This window comes from Pygocentrus nattereri, chromosome 3 (genome assembly GCF_015220715.1).
Source record: "Pygocentrus nattereri isolate fPygNat1 chromosome 3, fPygNat1.pri, whole genome shotgun sequence".
In the NCBI taxonomy this organism is placed as follows: Eukaryota; Metazoa; Chordata; class Actinopteri; order Characiformes; family Serrasalmidae; genus Pygocentrus; species Pygocentrus nattereri.
In genome coordinates, this window is record NC_051213.1 from 18,293,138 (window position 1) to 18,316,250 (window position 23,113).

The 23,113-nt window shown below is 39.6% G+C and overlaps 2 protein-coding genes across 3 annotated transcripts; both read right to left on the reverse strand.

Moving 5' to 3' along the window:
• Positions 1–38: 38 nt before the first annotated feature.
• On the reverse strand, positions 39–5,147 carry gapdh (glyceraldehyde-3-phosphate dehydrogenase). Its single transcript, XM_017700490.2, has 12 exons — positions 5,056–5,147; positions 4,436–4,481; positions 2,804–2,903; positions 2,473–2,579; positions 2,303–2,393; positions 2,075–2,190; positions 1,852–1,933; positions 1,586–1,737; positions 1,139–1,217; positions 708–791; positions 380–477; positions 39–298 (listed from the first exon to the last, which is right to left on the reverse strand). The coding sequence occupies exons 2-12, from the start codon at positions 4,456–4,458 to the stop codon at positions 229–231; spliced, it is 1,002 nt and encodes a 333-aa protein (XP_017555979.1). The 5' UTR covers positions 4,459–4,481; positions 5,056–5,147; the 3' UTR covers positions 39–228.
• A 6,406-nt stretch (positions 5,148–11,553) lies between these two features.
• On the reverse strand, positions 11,554–13,628 carry wu:fj39g12 (uncharacterized protein LOC563937 homolog). Of its 2 annotated transcripts, none has more exons than XM_017700323.2 (3): positions 13,410–13,628; positions 12,680–12,821; positions 11,554–12,371 (listed from the first exon to the last, which is right to left on the reverse strand). In XM_017700323.2, the coding sequence occupies exons 2-3, from the start codon at positions 12,776–12,778 to the stop codon at positions 12,072–12,074; spliced, it is 399 nt and encodes a 132-aa protein (XP_017555812.1). In that variant the 5' UTR covers positions 12,779–12,821; positions 13,410–13,628; the 3' UTR covers positions 11,554–12,071. The 2 variants fall into 2 exon arrangements, with proteins under 2 accessions (XP_017555812.1, XP_037392471.1); XM_037536574.1 differs by lacking the exon at positions 13,410–13,628 and adding an exon at positions 13,089–13,111.
• Positions 13,629–23,113: the final 9,485 nt, after the last annotated feature.

Below are 23,113 nucleotides of genomic sequence, written 5' to 3' on the forward strand. Positions count from 1 at the left end.
GCTTGGAGAATGAAAATACAAAAAAAAGTGGCCAGACATTAATTCACAGCAGATGACTTTATTCAGGTCACAGGTTGAAAGACAGATGCCTTCAACATTTCAGTATCCACTTCAACCTCACACAGAAACAGAACAGGGCATTTCCATATAAAAAATTGGTCTTTAAAGTATGGCACTTCAGGCAGCTGTAATGAGGGAGAACATTCAAATCATGTCAAAAGGTCATATCTACTCCTTGGAAGCCATGTGGGCCATCAAGTCACAGACACGGTTGCTGTAGCCAAACTCATTGTCATACCTAGGAAGGAAGAACAAATCAAGTCACCAATCTGCATCAAGGAATAATAAAACCAACAGGTATGTGTTAACATCTTTGTACCATGTCACCAGCTTCACAAAGTGATCATTGAGGGCAATTCCAGCACCAGCATCAAAGATGGAGGAGCGACAGTCACCATTGAAGTCTGTGGACACCACCTGTGACAGATCAGCATGTTTAAAACAATGCTGTGCATTTCTGAGTCACCATGATCTCATTGACATGAGGCATCAATCTAGTCATTGATACAGATCATGCTAGAGTCCATTGATAGCTACATGTAGCCCTGACAACTTAGTTATCAATAAATGGAATTTATCCCAGAGCATCAACCAAAATAATGGATTGGTTAAACTGGAATGTGATGCTCATTAGGTATACCACACACCTGGTGTTCTGTGTATCCCAGAATGCCCTTCATGGGCCCCTCAGAGGCTTCCTTGATCACTTTCTTAATGTCATCATACTTGGCCTGGAGGGCAAGAAGAGAGCAGTTTTTAAAACACTAAAGTTTCCTCAAAAGTTCCAGAAAAAAAAACACTTCAAAACCAAACCCAGTACAATCAAAAGGACTTGACTTAAAAGCTATAAATCAGTGAAAATTCAAGTTGCACTTTACATTCAGAACAGAGAACCCCAACCACAGGGGCTCAAAACAGACTGATTAGCATTAGTTTTGTTAAAAGCACAAATTTGAGGAGATCAACAATTACACCTTAAGTAATAAGGATTTTTTTGCTCTACTGTTAGAACAGACTGGTGTGGTTGCATGAATGACCATCTAGGGACTGGTGCAATGCAGGACGTCTATGTACTCACAGGCTTCTCCAAACGAACAGTCAAGTCAACCACTGACACATTGGGAGTGGGGACACGGAAGGCCATTCCAGTCAGCTTGCTGAAACAGGAAGAGAAGCATTAGCCATGTGTCAAAACTAGTGGAGAAAATGGAGAACTCCTTGCTATGACTAAACATGGCTTTCACTTTGAGTAAACACCAACGTCAGAAGGGCTGATGACCAAACGGGGCTTGCCAACCATGTTTTTAAGATTTCCATTTTAAAAATGCATTTGATTTCAATCCACTGAGCTGCTTCAAGTTTTAGAAGTGAAAAAGCAAGGGGGGGATACAAATCTAGCCATGACTAAACCTGACAAATGCACTCAAACTCCAAACAACTTGAAGTTGATGTAAAGCAGTAGGACCAACTTCTAGCCTCAGATGTAATCTGAATGCAGAGCAAGTGTATGGTGAATGAGACTGACCCATTGAGTTCAGGAATGACTTTTCCCACAGCCTTGGCAGCGCCAGTGGAGGCTGGGATAATATTCTGGCTGGCACCACGGCCATCCCTCCACAGCTTACCAGAGGGACCATCAACTGTCTTCTGGGTGGCTGTGATTGCATGAACAGTGCTCTGAAAGAAGGAATTAAAACCCAGGTGAGTAACATGGAAGGGAGGAGGGGGAAAAAAAAAAAAAAAAAAATTCAAAAAGCTTAAAGCAGGATTGTACCATGTTTAATCTCTTACCATAAGGCCCTCAATGATGCCAAATTTATCATGGACGACCTTGGCCAGAGGTGCCAAGCAGTTGGTAGTGCAAGAGGCATTGCTATAGACACAAGTAGACCAGACAATTACAGGAAGACAGCATTTAAGAACAAAAAACCCACACATGCCAATCAAAATCAAGTGCTCACTATTTCCAGAGAACAATATTTTGAGAAGTAATGACAGTTGAAAAGGAACTCACCTGACTACTGCAAGGGACTTGTCATATTTCTCATGGTTGACACCCATGACAAACATTGGGGCATCAGCACTGGGGGCAGAGATAATGACTCTCTTGGCACCACCTTTCAAATGAGCCTAAAAACAGAGCTCACAGTTCAGTGAAAGGTATGCATCAAATACATTACAAGGTTTGGGCAATCTAAAGAAAGATGCACTCAAGATAACATTTCAGTATGACAATACTTACAGAGGCCTTCTCAATAGTGGTGAAAACACCAGTAGACTCCACAACATACTGAGCACCAGCATCAGCCCATTTAATGTTGGCTGGGTCCCTCCTACAGGGTACAAGGGCAGGGAGTGAGGTGGTAAGCACGTCAAAACATAACAGTTCTCATGCTTATGCAGACAACTCACTCGCTGAAAACCTTAATGGCATGTCCATCAATGATCAGCTTGCCACCCTCAGCCTTCACCTCACCCTTGTACTTTCCATGAGTGGAGTCATACTTGAACATGTAAACCTAGACAGATAAATCAGAATGACAGGAAGGACTGATTGTGACCAATCAAACGCCAACGGGGGAGAAAATCCCATCCCACTCAAAGTTCCAAGCCCCACTCCACCCTCAAGTAACAGATTTGGATGTAAAGTCCATGTTGAGTATCATTTCACCCCCCCCCCCCCCTTATATTAAAAAAAAAAAAAAAAAAAAAAAAAAAAAAAACCACCCCTGACTAAACTCACCATGTAATCCAGATCAATGAAGGGATCATTGATTGCTACAATCTCCACCTTCTTGGATGTGAAGGCAGCACGGGTCACCAAACGCCCAATGCGGCCAAATCTGAAACATAAAGTTTAAAAGCTGCAGCTCTCATTACCTTTACAGTGAACATTTCCAGTGTGTATGCTGCCAAAGTAACTGATCAGACAACAGGCATTCAAATAAGGCAGTCACTATTTTAGCAACTGTAGAGTACTCTAAACGGTCTACCACTAGGTGCATCTTAAGGTTCAAGTTTGCCAAAAAATTAAAACCTACCCATGCAGCTACTCTTTAGTGAAGTGTCTCAAATGCTCTACCCACCACTAGATGGCAGAACAGCTACACTGTCAAGTGCAAAGAAAAAGCACATCCCTACCATAAGAGCTTTACCATTGGACCATTCTTTTGACCACTTGACAAATGAACAGTCACCATCCCACCTCTCACTACATAAGGATTGTGCACTCACACCCCTCTCCGTACAGAGAAGGCCTTTCTTCAAACCCAGGAGTTAAGAGTGTTGTACTAGAGAGCCTGCATGCATGGCAAGACCAAATGTCAAGATCAAGCTCTGGTTTGCTGTTTTGAATTGCACTAGGTGGATTTCAATTGTTGCTAAATACAATACATACTAATATACCTGCAGTGGCTAATCTAGGGTGACTTTAGAAAAGACTCACTAGATCACTAAACCATGAACAAGGGACAAATCAGTTTCCTGTCTGATAAGATAGGTACACAGGTAATCCAGTAAGAGTTGAGAAACACTGGACTAAGGATTAAAGTCCTGTTGTAGAGGAAGAACAAGGAGGAAAACTCAAATCAAGAACTAGTTACAGTTTAACCCTGGAGTTCAGAGGAAAAAAACCCAAGCATATTGGGACAAACATCCAAGCATCCACTTAAAACTTGGAAGCAGCAGCACTACAAAGAAGTTCCAGAGCATAAAGGACTACATAGTGATTTAAGCCTCAGATCTTAAGCCGATTCAGATACAAGTGATAAGCATAAGACACTGCTTCAAAGGGCATCCTCATGTGATTTTGGCCAGTGCATACAGCTTACTGTATGCACGCATGACCTCTGAGCTATGTAGAAGGCTCCAATTTCTTATTACATAAGAGCCCTGCATTTAAGGGCATGACAGCTGGTGCCAGAGACAGTTCTGTCATTCACCACGATAAAAGCATGTCTATCAAACAGGCAAAGGCAGATTTCAAAGGCCAACTCTGATCCTTGGCAAAGAAAAAAAAAGGGCATCTGAAGCATGATAAGCACAGAGCAGGTGAAGTTTCACAATCACCTGACGTCAGGGTGACCACTTTGCAAACAGAGATTGCTTAATATGAAGTTAAATGGAAAACTAGTGCAGTCAACTCATGTCAGTGTCAACAAGTGAAACTATAACTGAAATGCAACTTTTGAATGGGTTAACAGGTCAAAATGCTGCTTATTACTTTTATAAAGCAGCAGATACTCAAGTCAAAAACTCAATAGGTCTTTGGAGGGAGAAAGGCACAGGAAGCAGAGGGATTCAGGACCACTTAATACTGCAAACTGGAAGCTTTACATTTTATAGCCTGCCATACAAACAGAAATAAAAGTCTTACCCATTGATGCCAACTTTAACCATTTTGCCCACTTTGGTCTTGTCCTCTGCAATGAAATCACAAATCAGTCATCAGGGACCAGGTGTTGCAGGGCATGGACAATTTAAAAAAAGTTACATGAACTCCCAGCACAACATAAAAGCTAAAGAGTCAAATGGAGATCTAGCTGGGCACAGTGGTAGGCAGCAACAGGCTAATTCACTCCTCTTTGGATGGTGACAGGGGGTCAAAATTAGAAAGTATAATCCTGTAGAGCTTTGAGGGGGCGTGGAGCGTAAAGGCCTGTCCACCAAAGGATAATTAAAAAAAAAAAAAAAAAAAAAAAAAAAAAATCGCTACAGGAGCTTAAATGCCAGCTCTATCTGTGCAGCACACTTTAGAAAGTAAAGTGCTGTCAAAAGTAGCTTAAGGGCCATGTACAAACTAAAAGAAGCGTCAGACATGAGCTAGCATTAGGCATACAAAGTCAACACTCCACTAACTGCGCTCAAAGTTGAAAAACAGTACAGCAAACACCATGAAATGCAGTCAGAAAGCAGCTAACGTTAGCTAACCTACAACTTGAGTACAGCTGAGCTTAACCACCAGGTCATTTTTAAGCAGGTAGATGGTGTAGTTACCGTGTGTGAGCAGGCTCTGTCGGTCCCAGCAGCTGTGAGAGTGAGGAGGGAATTCAGGCCCGCTCAAAATTTATCTCTGGTGTGATGGCCTAAGCCCCGCCCCTTTGACTTTAACACTTAATTACCACGCCCCCTCATAATGTCAAGGTCGTGCTGTAGGCCTAAAGCTGGACACAGCGAATGGACAATTTTAAACAACTATCACAAATCTAAGTACGCTGTAAAGCTATATGTCATGGCAACTTAATGAAGTGGTCATTAAATCAATGTTAATAGACCAGAAAAGGTTTTGCTGAGTGTTGTCCTGTGTAAAAAGTCCAAACTGTATTCCAGTCCCACCCTACAGCAGCGTTCATAGACAATGGTATCACTCAGTCCAACTCCTCAAATATAGGCCTTTTCCCATTGTTCTATAATTTTATTCTTATTTGATCTGTTATTTTCAGTACATAATGAAGAATATTTCATAAATCTGCAAAGAAAACTTTGAAAGGCAATTTTAAATGGTCACATCAGGACTGTCCTCAAAGGAAGAAATTTAGAGTGGGCTTGCACGTCTCACTTTGACCTTCTCACCAGCCACAGACAGAGACTGAAAGAGAGCCGGAGCAAGGGATCAAATCACTCTTTTCCTGAGCGGGTGACATTTACCAGAAAGACCATGACCCTTCACTTTTAATCAGCCATCCCTCCAGCGCCTCTATGCCTCCATCCCTGCCCTCGTTCCTGTGTGAGCGTGCCGAAGCTCACACTGCTGTCTCCAAGTGGGCTGCACTCAGAGAGGTGTGCGTCTGCCACCAGCGCATGTGCAGTGGAGTGAGGGTGTGTGTGGGTGTGTGTGTGTGTGTGTGTGTGTGTGTGTGTGTGTGTGTGTGTGTGTGTGTGTGTGTCAGTGAGTGTGTGTATGTGTTGCATATAGCTCAGGCATACCACAAATTGTCACACCACTCCATTGTGAAAAGACAGAGCAGAAATGTTAAAAGCTAATAGTAACAATTTTTAATGCTCACTGATCTTGGGGATCTTGACACTATTTTACATTGAGTATAAGAGAAAGATTCTCATTTTAGTTGGACTGTTTTGACAGTCAAGGCACATTTGAGCAGAGAACATTACTTACAATAGTTTATTATTTTACACTTTACAATATGCCTGCCTGTTTTTTGTGCTAATAAATCACACCCAGTAACATAGATGTTTGATCACTTTGGAACAGGGAAATTTATTCACCAGTCAGTTTGAAAATAAAAAAAGGGCAGATTAACACATTAGATATAAAACTGATCAAATTGAACCTGAACTGATAAGACAGATTCTGCAAGCTGCCTTCCTTACAATTAATTATTGGGGACTTTTATTTCAGTTTAGTGTAATTCAATATTCTGTCATTTGAAATCCAGCAAGGATTGCTAGTCTCCCTGCACTGTATTGGGGCCACAGGTGCTATTATGGTCTTCTGAAGTTGCTATGCTTACGTGTTTGTGCTGGCACAGCATCAACTGTAAACACTCTGCCTCTTGGCCTCACTCAGTGGTCTTAAGGTCAAGAGACCAGGAAAAGGCCAAACTGTCATGCAAGGAGTGTTAAATTAAGGGGCAAACTAGTAAGGTCACAGCTCCATCCTACCAAATCTGATTGCCTCACCATCCTTCTCATCTGATCACTACACAAAATTATGTGGCAAAAGCTTGACTCATCATTTGACTTTGATCCACAAGAACAAAGAGGACTAGATTTAAAATGAAGATGAAGGGATGGTCAACATCAAATCATCATAAAAGTAAACAACTGATATTTTCACGGTTTTAATTTTTTTATTTTTCTGTATCATTTAAGCAAAGTAGCTGCCATTTGCATTGTGTGAAAAGTTCATGATGAATGGACAAATATAAATCTTCCAACATTCCATCTTTTAGTTTTTCCAGAGACAAAATATTATTGCACATTTTGATTTATTTACTTTTTTTCAAGTTTGCAAAAATAACAACAAAATGCATGAATATGTTTAAGATGAATATGTTTGTGGCTTTAAATCACTGATTTTCCTTTCAAATAGAAACTGAAAATACGTTGCAGGTTTGTACTATGGATTAAATATCTGACATAGACAGTCCTGCCCTCAGTACATTAACAGCCAACTCTATTTTCACCTGGGAGAGTTTGAATTGTGCTAATGTCCACAGACATCTTTCAGAAGTTTTCAGGCATGCTGCAGGAAGAGGTCAAAAGGAGATGGGCATAAAGTCCATTGCTACTGCCACCTGAACTGGGAGATGTTTTTTCATGCATTAGTAGACTGCTTAGTAAGTGCTCAAAAGACCAAAGTACAGTGCTTGGAGCTCTTATGTGCGTATACATACAGTGCAACTCTGTGTTGCTGATTTTCATATGAAACACACAAAACACACAAAATATTAATTTATGTTTACAAATTGTTTTGATTTGGAATAAAGTGATGTGATTGGATTTTTGCATGTTTTTACAGAGCCAGAAGTTAAAAAATTAGCATTTAAACTCCAAAGCTTGCATGTAAATTGACATGGCCACCTACTCAATTTATTCATGCCTGTCCTTCTGACTGATCTGAAATGAGCTGAAACAAATATGAAGCCGGCTGCAGCTTAAACAGCAATCTGTTTCTAGAAGATTCTGATTAGGTTTGAGCTATTTATTTTTAATACAGAACGCAATTTCATTAAACAGATCTTAAATATATGTCTAGTTCATTTTAGGTACATTGATACCTAAGTTGAAACAGATTTCTCTGCCCAGGCATGCAGACGTGCAGATTGCATGTTCATGTTCAGGTTTGTTGCCTACCGACCTCTTCCCTCTCCCCTTCTTTTGCTCCCCTTCTGCCTAGCGTAGAGAATGTGCTGTAGAGGGGCCGGGGTCAAGCTAAAAATAAACAAATACTCAAAGGCCGACCCCACACCCTTTATAAATGCAGCTATCTGCTTCAGTGGAGTGTTCCTAACAGGCCACCTCGCTCGCTGACAACCGGAGCAAATGATTTCAATGAAATCAGACATGCTCTTAAACTTATCCTCCATGCGACACAGTGCATCTGTCACATAGGATCGTCTCAGGGTTCGCCCAGCGTAGCAGCAAAAGTTAGGTTTCATCCATACTGGAGCCAAGCCCACGTCTTTACTTTAACCGACTCACTTTTACACTTAATAATTCATCTGATCCCTACTTTGTCTTGAAGACCAAACTCTCATTCTCTTTTGCTTAACCAGCTCTATTTCTCCAGTCCAGCCTGTGTCTCTGTGTGTGTTACAGATTAACTGTTAGTTGTGAGGCACTGTGGTTGTTATCAATGTTATGCGGACTGGAGCTCAGAGTCCACTATCTTGCCGTGCTTAAAGTGCACCCTAGGCTGACCAGAAGAGTTTGGAGTGCTTCCAAAATTAGATATTATGCCACCTATTGGTAAGACTGATAACCTGCATTAGGTCTTTGGACTACATTTAAGGGGAAATTCACCAAGTTTTCAAAATGTCTGCATGATTAAACCATTAACATGTAAATAAAGCCTCTTGGGGTGGTTTTATTTGTAAATATTCGATTCTATAGAAACTTACCAGGTCAGAATTGTTAATGGCGGTGGTGAAACATATTTAATGCCTCTAAAAGCTACCTCTTATAAAGCTGTTAGATGGAAATGCTGTGAATGCATTGCCTGATGCCTGAGACAATTGTTTTAACTCATTAATTTATAGATTTACCACTATTTTATCATACTCATTGTCCATTTTATCAGCTTCACTTACTAGCACAGTGTAGTTCTACATTACAGACTGTAGTCCATCTGTTTCTTTGCATACACTCTTAGCCCCTTTCACTCTGTTTTTCAATGGTCAGAAGTTTTTCAACACTGTGTCCACTCACTGTTCACTCTATTAGACACTCCTACCTTGTTGGTCCACCTTGTAAATGTAAAGTCAGAGACAACAGCTCATCGTTTCTTCACAGTTTGTGTTCACAGTCATACTCTGGTCCGTCACAGGACACTGCCCACAGGATGTTGTTGCTGGATATTTTTGGTTGGTGGACTATTCTCAGTCCAGCAGTGACACTGAGATGTTTAAAACCTCCAGCAGCACTGCTGTGCCTGATCCGCTTAGACCAGCACAACACACTCTAACACACCACCACATCAGTGTCACTGCAGTGCTGAGAATGAGCCATCATCCAAATAATAAATAATAAATAATAAATGCTCTTTGGTGGTCCTATGGGGGTCCTGACCATTAAAGAACAGGGAGAAAAAGGAAGTAACAAAGTATGCAGAGAAACAGAAGGACTATCTGTCTGTGATTTAGAACTACAAAGTGCTCCTATATGATAAGTGGAACTGATTAAATGAACAAAGGGTAGATACGCAGATATGTTCCTAATAAAGTGCTCAGTGAATGCATGTACAAATTCAAAACGCATAAATCCATGTTTTTGTAAAGTGAACAATTTCACATCAAACCACTCTAAATATGCTGAAATTTTGAAAAAAAAGAACACCTAATGAATATTTAGAAGAGTGCTTTTGTGGCTTTACTTCTGGTATGTTAATGAACGAGCTGATAGAAACATTAGAAAGTGACTCAGACTGTTTTTGGTTTAAAAGTCTGAAATATGAAGCTCTGACACTGAAAGTCACCTTCTAAAAATCATTTGAATGAATTTTGGTTTCTGGATTGGATTTAAAATATGTACCTACTCAGATTAGTAAACAAACACAATATTGTTCTTAATTTTCATAACTGAACAAAAAGTGCACAAAATGATTAAATGAGTCCAGTTCACTGAAGCATGTTTTTTAATCAAATTTTTTATTATTCAAATACAGTTTAGCAAACAATTTAGTTTAATTGCCTTGATTCTAACTATAAATCCCACAGCTTTCATGTACAACGTTTTTCCCCCCACAGTTCCTATCCTATAAATTCAATCCCTCAAGCATCTCTTGCTAGTCAATAGCCTTAGTCTTCCTCCCCCGCACAGGCATTTCTCTCAAAATATATGTTTTGTGCCTTTGCAGAAGACAACACATCACTGTTGTTGGAAAAAAACCTTTGTATCTCCAAAAGGAAACTTTACAGAAGAAGAAAAAAACAACTTTACTTTTAATGTAAATCAATGGAACCAGACTTTTTGTCATTGTGATTCTTTCCGTTCATTTATCATGAAATTTACAAAGAGTAACAAGTATTTTTAAATTATTTCACAAACTGAAAAAACATCAGCCATGGAGATACAAGGTTTTCTTCTGATAACAGTAATATTTTCTATTGGGTCCTCTGTTTCTGAACCTGTCTCAAAATTTCAAGTATGCAAAAATAAACCATCAAACTCAGAAACTAAGAAATATTAGTATTGTTAAGATAAATAATGAGGAACCAAAACATGATTGGCTAATGTGACGGGGATAGTTTAGGAGTCACACAGTATATTTCAAAGCAATTTATTTCCATTTTATTGAACATTTTTGAGTATTTAGAAAAGTCAAAGTCAGTTGCTCATTTAAGACTGTGGTCTTAAATCTTGAAACCTGAAAAGATTTAAATAGTGCAAACTTCCAGGAAAAAAGCAGATCTGTGTGGGGGTTATGGGGGCGAGGGCAATAGATCTGACTGGGTATTTAAGGTTGTTTTATACAGACTGACCTAAATAATGGAGATACTCGTAACCATAAGAACACATACACCTGACGTGTGGTGCTCATATGAAATGACTGAGCATAAGAGACATTTAGTCCTGATATGTAAAGGATTTAAAGGAGAATGTTAAATCTGTAATCCTGACGCCTACACAAACACGCACGTTGAATAGAATTACTGGCAAGAAATGAAAAAAATAAATATTTTTCATGCAGTTCCCAGACTGTTTGAAAATCATTACAGTGGTTATGGGTATATGGGCACCGCTAAAAATATTCCCACTGTGAAATTAGGGAAATACATCAGTGACGCACAGCAACATGGAACGAGAAGGTCCTCATTATGCGGTTTTGCATTCCTTCCATTTTAAGGCTTTTCTCAGTACAAAACCATTATGTTCAAATTAGCATCATTCAAAGTGGATTGAAGCACAGGCTTAGGTGTAAAGGAGATAATTACACTGGGTAAATTATTCTTTATCTTTACATTCTATTTATGAGGATACTTCTCCATCAAAAGCCCACATCCCTCTCTTAGTATTTGCCTCCGTTGGTGCGCTTCTTACAGGCAAATTAATAAAGCGGAAGAAAGAAGCAGCATCAAAAGTGTTTAGATATTTGGGCTCAGATGGACTGTGACTGAGATGGCAGCAGGGTGAGCCCGAAACTGTGGTGGTGAAATGCTGAGAGTGTCCCTTCTGACTATGGCGTGGGCATAGAAAGAACAAGAACAGCCTCTAGGCTGGTGTATTGCTGTGAAAAAATCTTCATTCCTCTTCCTAGTGGCTCTCTGTTTCAAAACCAGGAGCACTTTATGCCTTTAACACAGTGCAAATGAATGATTTTAGAAACATTTTATTCATGCCAAACATACATAAACATAAAGGTCAGCCATGTTAATTTTGATCATTAACCATGCATATCCCCAGAACAGTCTGAAATATAGTTACCAGAGGTTCCCAAAAAGATAAAATGTTCTTGCGTTATCTAACATAATAATATAAGTGAACAGAGATTAATTTCACTCTACCATCACAGTACAGACAGAACTTGAATCGACACTAAAATGTTACAGCACTAAATAATAATAAACCAATATACAGTACAGTAAGACACAAGCGGAGTGAAAGAAACAGCATAAGGAGGTCACCCACGTAGTTATGGAGTCTTCCACTGCACGTTCAATAGAAGCTGATAGAAGTTGCCCCCAACAGCTGATCTGAGAGAAGTTCTGATGCTGAACATGTAAATTAAGATGGGTGAAACTAGCTCTAGATCTGTTCTTGGAGGCAAACTCTATCTGAAGCCATATTAGCAGAACAGTCACCTCCCATTGGTCTTGTCCCTCTGTCCATCATTAGCAGCCAAGGCCACTCATAGAGCCGATCCGGTCCAATTTTAGGCCAAAGCAGCCACGGTTCCAGCCCCTCCGAGACCTGTCTGATAAGGCTCGCTTCTGATTGGCCAGAGCACCCTTGAGGAGACGGAGCCAGGAGTTTTCATTCTGAGTAGGGATGTCAATCCATTTGGGATACTCTGCCACTTTCACCCCTGAATTAAACGCTTGCACAGGCTCCTCTTGGTGGTCACTCGTGAGATTTTCCAAATCATCTAATGCCAAAAGGTCATTGTATCGCTCAAGGAACTGCTCAATGACCTTTCATCAGGAACAGTGAAAATAAAACAGCAATTAAAATCTCCTGATTCACCTGTAGCTATATAAAAACTGACAACATAATAAGATAGGGATATAAAATAACACATTATTATTATTATTATTATTATTATTATTACTACTACAAAGTGAAAAACTAAAACTAAGACACAGTAAAGAGAAAGATTTTAAAAAACAGCAAAGAGTCTCAATTCTAAAAGAAATATATAATCATTCGGAGTATTCAGGTCAATCCTGATTGAATGTTTCCACACGTTCCATCCCCAGCAGATATGAGTGAGGCAGCCTACCTGCATGGCCTGGTCAGGAGTGTGCAGGCTTCGGGCATGGCTGGGGTCCAGTGGGGCCAGCAAGACCAGCAGCACTGCCAGGACAGCTGAACACAGCATCGCGCAGAAGATACACACACGGAACTCACAGACTTTCACAAACCTGATGGAACAAAATTAATATAACGAAGGTCCAGTTATCATGCTAAATCATTTAAAAGGGTAAATACTTAAGGTAAAGAATTTACTTACATACAGACATATATGTAGCGCTGACAGATGAGGAAGAACACACTGACACTCAGGCTGAACCAAACACATTCATTCATTCATTCATTCATTCATTCATGACATGTTTAGCTCTCACACAGATTAATGGTAGTTACGGTGCCTTATTGAAGCCCGATATGGTGGCTTTGAACAGACATACCTGTACATAAATTAGTCTCCTGTTATGAAGCACATTAACACATTGAACAGAGTAACTGTTAAATGCATTGGTTTATCATAAACTACACTAAAGGTGAGTAGTGTGAGAATAAGATTATGAGAAAGTGAGAATGATCTGACATTTCTGAAAACTGAAACAAAATCATTGATGGATGTGCACCAATTTGTATTAATAATGAATAAAACCAATGTCCTTAATCAGAACTGTTGATTACTATGCTATTAACATGGTTAAGATATTTACAGTCATTAATACAAACATATGAAAAATGGAGCATATTGCAAAAAGAAGGAAACTCACCAGAGATTATTGGTGTGAGAACCTGTGGCTGAGTGTTCATCCCCTTCACTCTCTCTGTCTGTCTGCTTCTCTCTTTCTCCTCTCTCTCAATATTTGGCACCTGCTAAGAGCATCCCTTTCTCTCCTCCTCCTTTGCTCTCTCTCTCTCTCTCTCTCTCTCTCTCTCTGTCACTGAATTTGATTTGTAGTGTGAATTGTGTGTGTGTGTGTGTGTTGGAGGAGTATGTCAATAGACCCTCCTATGCAAGGATGAGGTGTGTATTAGCTGTAACCACCCCCCCCCCCCCCCCATCTTCCTGACACACAGACTTTTGTCTTCTCTCTCAAACAGACACACATGCACACGCCTTATCGACTTGCTCTTTTTCAGCAGTTGATGTCATAGCTACAGAGGGGCTGCATGACGTCAAGGCCATTTTTTTGCTTTTACCCACATGTGTGTCCTCCTGAAAGAGCACCTTGACCCCAATAAGTGGACCACCACTTAAACAAATACACAGGAAACACACAAGTCCAGTTAGAGTTGGCGTACAAAACTGGGCCGTCAGAGCCAGGTGCTCCCTCCTCTTTTCCCAAATGATCTCATCCTTCCTTTCTTCATTCCTTGTCCGACCATCCTCGCTCTCCTCACTTCCTTCTGTTTGCCAGGTTGCACTCCGGCTGCCAAAAGTAGCCCAGCTTGGCACAGGGTTACGACCGCTGAACTGATGCCAGCACCTTTTTAGTGGCTCTCCGTGTTGTAGATATATGTGACACTTTTTACTTCTGCCTGTGTTTAATGGTTGAACCTGAGGTTTTCATTATGCTGTAGCTGAGGTTGAAGCTAATGTTGAAACTAATGTTTTTATTTGGTGAAAGGTGATGTTATCAGGTGGAAGGCAAACATTTTATCAGGTTGAAACTGATAGCATTTTTATCAGATTGAAGCTCATGCTGAAACTAGTGTTTTTAAAGTTTGAAGCCTGTGTTGAAACGTATGTTTTTTGAACAGATGTTGAAGCTGATGTTGAAGCTGATCTTTTTGTTAGGTTGATGTAGATATTTTTACCAGATAGAAGCTAATGTGGAAGTTGATGTCCTTGTCATAGTATAATATAGCAGCTGATGCTTTTATCAGGTTAAAGCCTATTTTTGAATTTGATTTTTTTTTATCAGACTGATAAAGCTAATCTTCTTATCAGGTCAAACCTGGAGTGTTTAATCTGTTTAAAGATGACATTGAAACTGAATTCTTTTGTTGAGCTGAACCTGATGCTTACGCTGATGCTTTCATCAGGTATAACTTGATGTTAACTGTCTGTGTTTTACAAGCTGTATGTATGAGAAAAGATGACAATTTCATCATCCAACACCTAAAATGTCTTCAAATTCAGTAAAACACCATTTTCACCTTTGTGGCAGATGAAATGATGGAAGTATGACCAATCACAGCACACAGGGTGGACCAGGTCTAATCGTCTGTCAATAAGGAATATCTATTCATTCTGATTTCTCTAGGTCAGTGTGGGCAGATATTTGTCTTACTCATTCGTCTTTTTCTATGCTTTCCTCCATTTCTTGCTCTTTTCTGTTGTTCTGTCTCTTTCTCTCTCTAAGAGTAACAGTCTGCCAGTGCCATCTGCTAGCAGCTCCCCCTCGGCCTCTGAGAGCAGGAGTGAGAGCCAACACACACGCAGGAAAGCACATGCACACATAGAGAGAAAGAGGTGGTAGGGGTGGTGGGGATGGTGGGAGGACCTAGAATCTGCAAACTAACAACATGCATGCACACCAGCTTGACATATATTCACATCTTCACTCATTTTAATACACAAAGCTCAAACAACACACACACACACACACACACACACACACACACACACACACACACACACACACACACACACACACAGACCTGGCCTTGTAAAGCAGTTTGAGTGCAGTGAGTGGTTGTGCTGTTTGATCAGGCTGAAGCTGGTGTGCTTTTATGGTTGTGTACCCTGTCTGATTCTCTCTCGTTTGCAGTGAAGAATAGCTCTCCTCTGCACACAGCCACACAGCTGCTGCCACTGACAGCCAACCCTGCACAGCCTTTTCCACAGCCACACTGGTCTATTAAATATTGCTATTATGACTATCCCCATCATTAACCAAGCTTTATTGTTCCCAAAGCATAAATTCCTCAGCATTCCATAGGCCCAGTTCTTCTGTGAGGACAAACAGACCCAAATAGACTTGAAATGAAACTCAAATGAACTCATAGAGGTTCAATAGACTAAGAAATCACTGTTCATTAGATTGTCATTTGTTGTTGTCAAAAAAACAAAAAAACATCTCTAATCTCTAATATTCTAATCTCTAATAATATATCAAATATGGACCAGCATTTATTCTCTAACCTTAATTTATCCATTAGTATACATTTCATGAAACCTCCTGTTCTCCTTTGAACTTTACAAAAGAAAAAAACATGCTTAATTTTAATCCACCACTGACCTAGTCAACATGAAACATGAAGCAAAAAAAGACCAAGTCATTGCAGATAAACACTCATCTGCAAATTTGCTAAGAGAAGGTATCACTGATTAACCTCCCCCTAGCAGATTATTACTGAAGTCACAGTGGTTTAATGCTGTAGCTTTAGCAGTGTGGTTAAAATGCTGACATCTGTCTTTTTTGATACTTTGGAGAGGTTTTTCCAGTATTTTCAATGTTTTTTCTTTTTTTTTCTTTTTTTGCTGGAAAACAAAGTGGTAATCTTTGAACTCCGCATGCTGTCATATCAGGTATTCCTGAACTTACCTGTTAACCTGTATATGGCTTGGATAACAGTTAAGCTCTGCTTGAACATGATCTTGAAATTAATAACTTGAAAACATACCCAAATAATCTGTATGAAAATCCTCTCCTATTTTCATCATTGTAACATTTGCTTACTTTCCCCTGATAAACAATCGAGAAGGAAGCCATCCATATGTGCACATACCTATCCACATATATGAGCGTTCCTCAGGGAGTTTACTCCACTCCATAGTGAAGTTTTGCCTGTTGCAGACAGCAGAAAGTGTCCTTATTTTACATAACACACTCACCAAGTCTGCAGAATGGTAATTGGCCTCTCTAGCTCTCTCCGCTTGTCATTCGAGGGAGAGAAAGAGGCAGGAAGGGGGAGGGAGAGTGAAAGTGAAAGAAAAAAGGGAGAAAAAGAGAGAGTGTGTATGTGTGTAGGAGGGCGAGTGGGCGAAAAAGAGAGGGATGAGATGAAAAAGATGAAGGGATAGCAAGATGCAGTTCGAATGCTCCAGCGCATCACCCAAGAGCGAGGGAGAGAGAGAGAAAGAAGCGAAGGTGAAATGTGTATGAAATGTGCAGTGTGTGTGTTCCAGCTCTGTGGGCAGGGACAGTGAAAAAGTGGAGAGGTGTAGTGTGTGTATGAGTGTGGAGAAGAGCGTGGGCTGCATGGCTCCTGTGTGGGTGTGTGAGTGGGAGAGAGGACAAGAGCAGGAGAGCACAAAGTTTAGAGCTAAATTTTAGAGTTTGAGTTACAGGGGAAGAACAACTGAGAAAGGTAAGGGAGAGAGAGATAGATAGAGAGAGAGAGAGAGAGAGAGAGAGAGAGAGAGAGAGAGAGAGAGAGAAAGAGAGAGAGAGAGAGATGCCTGAAAAGGGTAGTGATGCTGTCTAGCCATGGGACAAAATACTTGCAGTCATGACTTCAATTTATTACATATACACACCTACAGTTATGCTCCTCTATGTGCTCCATCAAGTATTTGCATTTATGTGTTTGAATGAATTATAAAAACTGCCACTTAAACAAAAACAATCAAATGCACATCAAGTGCTTCATTCATTGTATTCTTTGCTGTTCAATGAAATATTCAGAACTTGATAATGACTGGAACTTGATACAATTTTCTTTCAGCTGAAAAACCTTTTTAGTATGGGACTATACATCTTTTAACATCTAGGTTACCATGCAATGGTCAGAAACACTTTATTTCAAATTCTAAATCTACATCTACTCATTTATCTCATTAGCCAGTCGTGTGGCAATGGTGCAGTGCATAAAAGCATGCAAATATGGGCCAATAGCTTCAGATGATGTTTGCATCAACTATCAAAATGGAGAAAACATGTGATCTTAGTGATTTGTAGCATGATTGTTGGTACCGCTGATTTCCTGGAATTTTCATGCACAACAGTCTCTAGAGTTTACCTAAAATGGTGCAAAAAAGAAAAAAAAAACAGTGAGTGACAGTTCTGTTAAAGGACATGCCTTGTTGATCAGAGAGGTCAACGAAGAATGACCAGATTGCTTGAAGCTGTCAGAAAGGCTACAGCAACTCAGATAAGCACTCTGTACAACCGGAAGAGCCGAGCAGAAAAGCATCTCAGAATGCACAACATGTCAAACATTGCAGCGGATGGGCTACAACAGCAGAAGACGGTGTTGGGTTCCACTTCTGTCAGCCAAGAACAGAGAGCTGTCCAACTTTGGACAGTGGATACAGTGGGTACAGGCTTACCAAAACTGGACAGATGAAGACTGAAAAACATGTGATCTGATCAATCTTGATTTCTGCTGAAGCACACAGATGGTAGGGTCAGAATTTTGCACCAACAGCATAAATCCATGGACATACAATTTTGTGCCTTGTGTTAGCAGCCCAGGCAGTGTAATAGTGTGGGGAAGGTTTTCTTGGCAGTTTTCTTTGGGCCAGTTAATCCCAATCAATCATTGCTTGAATGCATAATAATATTTGAGTATTGTGCTGACCATGTGCATCACCTAATGGCTATTTCCAGCATGATAATGCACCATTTCACAAAGCCAAAGCAGTCTCAAACTGGTTTTATGAACGTAGCAATGAGTTCAGTGTTCTTCAGTGGCTTTCTCAGTCACCAGATCTGAATCTAGTAGAACACCTTTGGGATGTGGTAGGAAATTACACAGAAGCCTCAAATATTTTTGAGGGACTTTTTTCAGTTTTTCTGCAGGGATATTTTTTCCACACCATCAAAGTCCAGTCTTAGAAGTTGGTTGTATTTTCTGCTTCTCATGATCCAAGTAATCCCAAACACATTTGGTGATGCTGAGGTCTGTCGAGCTGTTTTCTCAGAGTGAAAGGATGGGCAGAAGCACCTGTGTACTTTATCAGATCTGAAGCTTAATCTCTGAGTAGAGCTTGATTTACTCCTCTCTCTCAAAGATGAAAACTTTCAGTCCTGTGTATCTGATGGTGAAAGTATTGGTGGTCTACCAGGTCCACTGTCACCTGTTGTTAATTCAACAAATTATTAAAAGATACAGAGAAAATAAGACCGTTAACACCTGTGATTTCTGCTTCGTAAATTCTTGTTGTTTTCATACATTTTGCTTTGACTTTCGTCTTCATTATGCAAGTGGATTATCCTATGCCTAATCTCCTCAGAAAGACCTCTTGAAATTTGACTGTTACTTAATGGGAACTTAAATAAACGAAGGGTGGTCTCTGACTTGTGCATAGTACTCCTGCGTATTTCTAAAAAAGCAGTTCATATGCTTTTCATGTAATCACCTTAACCAAAGCAAAGGTGTGTGGGAAGTTTAGTGTTAATGCAATCATTTCTCTGACCCATTTCACAGCTGGGAAAAAGATTAACACAGTAAGACTGGCAGGCTTGCAGTCACGACAACACATTAAAAAATGCCAGGTTGAGGACACAGTATAAGTTGCTTTGGTTAAGAGATTATGCACAACGCATTATAATGAAATACCTGTCCTCAAAAATCCAAAGAATGTCTCATCTTGGTACCGTGAATGTTTAGCTGCATGCTTTAAAAGATTCAAGATTCAAGGGTTCTTAAATAAAGACAGTGGTTCTATGTACATAAAAAAATTGCATCCTAAATGGGTCTTTGCATGGTGAAATATTTCTTCAGACTGGTGGAGAATGTGTTGTATACGATCCTATATAGCAACAAAAAGGCTTCTTCTATTGTTTTAATGTCAAGCAGTTAAGGAGTAATAAATTAAAGAGCAGGTCACTTCCTTCTTACATAGTTTTTGACATCGCTAGAAAATCACAACATGAAGAAACAGTTACAGGATTTCATAACAGAGCAATAAAGCAAGCGTTAAGTGAATATGAATTTATGAATAAATGAGATAAAGGGGGCTGTTAATACAAAACTATGAGTGAGTGCCTTTACCTTGCAGCAGTGAGGAGAATAAGTACATGTAGAAGCCTCCTACGCACACATACCCCTACACACCTTTTCAATCATACTTGCATGCAGGAGATCATTGTAATTAAGTGAGTACAATAGCATTTAATCAGCTCAGAGTGACAGAAGGTGAATTTAAACTACATTAGCCACAGGTCTGAGTGCTCGCTGTAGCCTTTAGCATGGTCCTCTATTATCTCCCTGTATGCTGGCATCACCACTGTAATTAAAAGCTGAGCTTTTGCCTACGTTCTCCACATCTCAACACAATTAAACGCTTGGGGCAGAACAATGGGCCATAATTAAGGCATTTAGAGTGCTTTTCACTGAGGCTGGAACTCAGAACATGCACGCACGCACGTACGCACGCACACACACACACACACACACACACACACACAAACACACACACACACACACACATGAAAGTTTTGTATTCCTGTCTTTGTGGGGGTCTTTCCACTGACCTCTGTATTACTGTATCTAAACCCTGCAACCAACACAACCCTAACCTTGACTTTAAGAAGCAAAAGAAAATTCTTGGGCTCTTTTACTTATAAAGTGAAAGCTGCATTTATGTCAAAAGAGCATTTTCCCCACCGTGTAATGTTTTCCTTTCAAAAATGATTTATGGAGAGTTTCACGTCAAAACCTCCAGTGGTTGCGTATGTTCTTCATAATAACATATGAGACATCAATAAAAAACAGTAATCTCCTAGCCCACTATAACTATACATATAATAAAACATAAAATACTTTAAAAAATACTTCAAAAATTGTATTACTGTGTGAATTAACAGACTATTTAACATCTTATGCTTGAAAGAGCCTTTCTCATAAGTTTTTTGTTACAGGTCATGAAAAATTAACATTCTAGCTGTGTCCTTCAACATTCCCTCAACCCTGTTATCTGAACACAGCAATCCAAACATAAAGCAACATGCACCCAAAATTATACTTGAATTAGAATTGAAATTGCATGCTTTATATGTCAATTTTAACACAAAAACAATATTCATAGAAATAATATCATACACATTCAGTTCAGTTTTGTTTCCAATTATAATGTCATTTTTTCTTTCTTTGATTAATTAACTGACCCTTATTAGTCCCATAACAGGGAAATTCAAGGGGGCAGAGAGCACATTTGCACAGAGCGGTGGGCAGCCCTATCTGCAGTGCTTGGAGATCAGTTGGGGGATTAGGTGCCTTGTTCAAGGACACCTCCATGACTGCCCATAGTGCCTTTCCACAGTATCATCAAAATTCTCAGTGTGATTTGCATTTTGCGATAGAAATCCTAGCACAATAAATTAAATATTGTTCTTGCTTTTTTAGTTGTTAAATGTTTTCTTTCATTCAGTGGTGGAAAGTAATGATAAATAAAATAATATTTTTAAAACTAAGGCTAAATGTCACCTGAATAGGTGAAGAGGAAAGAGGAAAAAAACAATTCAGAAAACAGTTCAAAAAACTTCAGTGGAGTTTTGTTTATTTGCTCAACGGTTTATAAACTCTTTCAGCAGGTTTTTGATACTTCTGTATAACTGTTTTACATAAAACCATATTCTACCCTCCGCTGGACCTGAAAAAGAGTTAAATACATGCTCACACAAACACAGATTCAGCTCTCTGAGCTATGGATGTGTTTCCATGCTGAATGGTTTGGCCCCAATCAGCATTGCTGAATGCTCTGGGGTCAGACAGTAGCAGGGTTAGAGGGAAGTCAGACGTTTCACAATGGACCATTCACGCGGCGCTGAAAGCTCAGACAGGGCTAAATAAGATCCAGCACAAGAGACTGACCTTTTGAGATACACCATGTTCCAGGTATAGGAAAATGTGATTTTATTTTTCTTTGCTATACAGGCTCTACAAATCACCCAGTCAGATGTGTTGCCTTGCGATCGGCTTCAATATCAGTACATGAAGTGGCCTTCAGAATGACTGACACTCTTGGTAAAGATGTGAAAAGCAATTACTAAACGAAATGCCTTTGTTGTTTATCTGAAAGTACCTTTGAGTGAGGAAAAAGTTTTTTTTTCTTCAAGAGAGGCAGATCAACAACAGCTACCACTTCTGAAGATAAGTAGATAAACAACAGCTACTTTTTCATAGTCGAGAGCGCCAATAATAATGGGAGGCAATATGCATGCGTGCAGCATTGGGGTGGTCTTTTTATACATCTCCTTTTCGTCGTAGTATCAGAATAAAACTAAATTCTTCTGGGTTTTAGCAAAAACAGTGGAGCAAACTGTTGCTTTACCTTGAAGCTGTAGATCCAAAGGCTGAGCATGAAATGAAGGAATAGTACATGCATCATGCATTTTATTGTTCTTGAATGTTCACACAGCAATTATAGCTTGCGTGTTTCTAAACACAGTGCTTCCAGCCAGTATAAACTTTTGGACAAAATAAGAAAAGCAAATAAAAAGAAGAGCTGCCATCTCTTTTTATTGCATAAGATAATTACACTGAGCCCACATCCATCTGATGACAAACCTTTTGATCAGCTTCCTTACAGTGGCCATTTGTAACTGTTCTATGCTTCCCGTTTCATTAAGTAAAATAAATTAGTTTTAATGCGCTCGTGAAGTCATCGTGGAGCCAATTTACATATATGTTTATAGACATAAAGGAATTCCTCTGATTTTTCTACATTTCTGTGTAAGTATATCAGTACGCCTTGTTTTAAAATGTGGCAGTCTAGAGAAACATTGTTCTATGACAGTTTTGTGATGGGTTTTAGGCCTTAAACATACATTTTTAAAAATCATTCATGGTGGAGAGGTACATGCAATGTGTTGTTTGGCACTGTTTGCCATTATCACCATAACTTCACATGTAAAACATAAACATAAGTTCATTTGTGGTTAGCAAATAAAATAGCTTTAGTTGTTTTGGAGACATTTTGATCCCTGGCTTCTATCATCACTACTAGTCCTTATGATCAACACTCACTTAGGCTATATTTTAGTCTACACTAGAGCTTGAAACATCTGTCCAAACTCAACAGGGCCCAGCTGCTCATACCAGGTTTGTGTACTCACAGCCTGTCTCCCTCTTTTAACAAATTGTACCCTAAATTTGACCCTGCTTTAGTTTTCCTCCTTACTTTATTCTTTACTACTTTTACTACCTCAAAGCTGCACCATGTAAGATTTGGTGAGAAAATAGAACATTCACATTAAATAGATTCAGGAGAGAACAGATCAGCGCAGCCAAAACAATGTTTTATATGATTGGCCAAAATATTTTTATATGATCAGACTGTATGAGTGTGAATGGATCTGATATTTATGATGCTTATTATCCAACATCGTAACAATGTACTTTAATGATAAGATCAGAACAGGGATGGATGTTTGGACTCTACAGCAGCACTATCCTGTCAGGTTCCACACTGTGAGTGATGGCTAGGCCACTTTAAGTCAGCTTTGAACAGAAAATTGTAATATTCAAGTCAGATTCAGACTCAAAACATGATGTTCAAGTTGGGTTAGATCAGGACTCA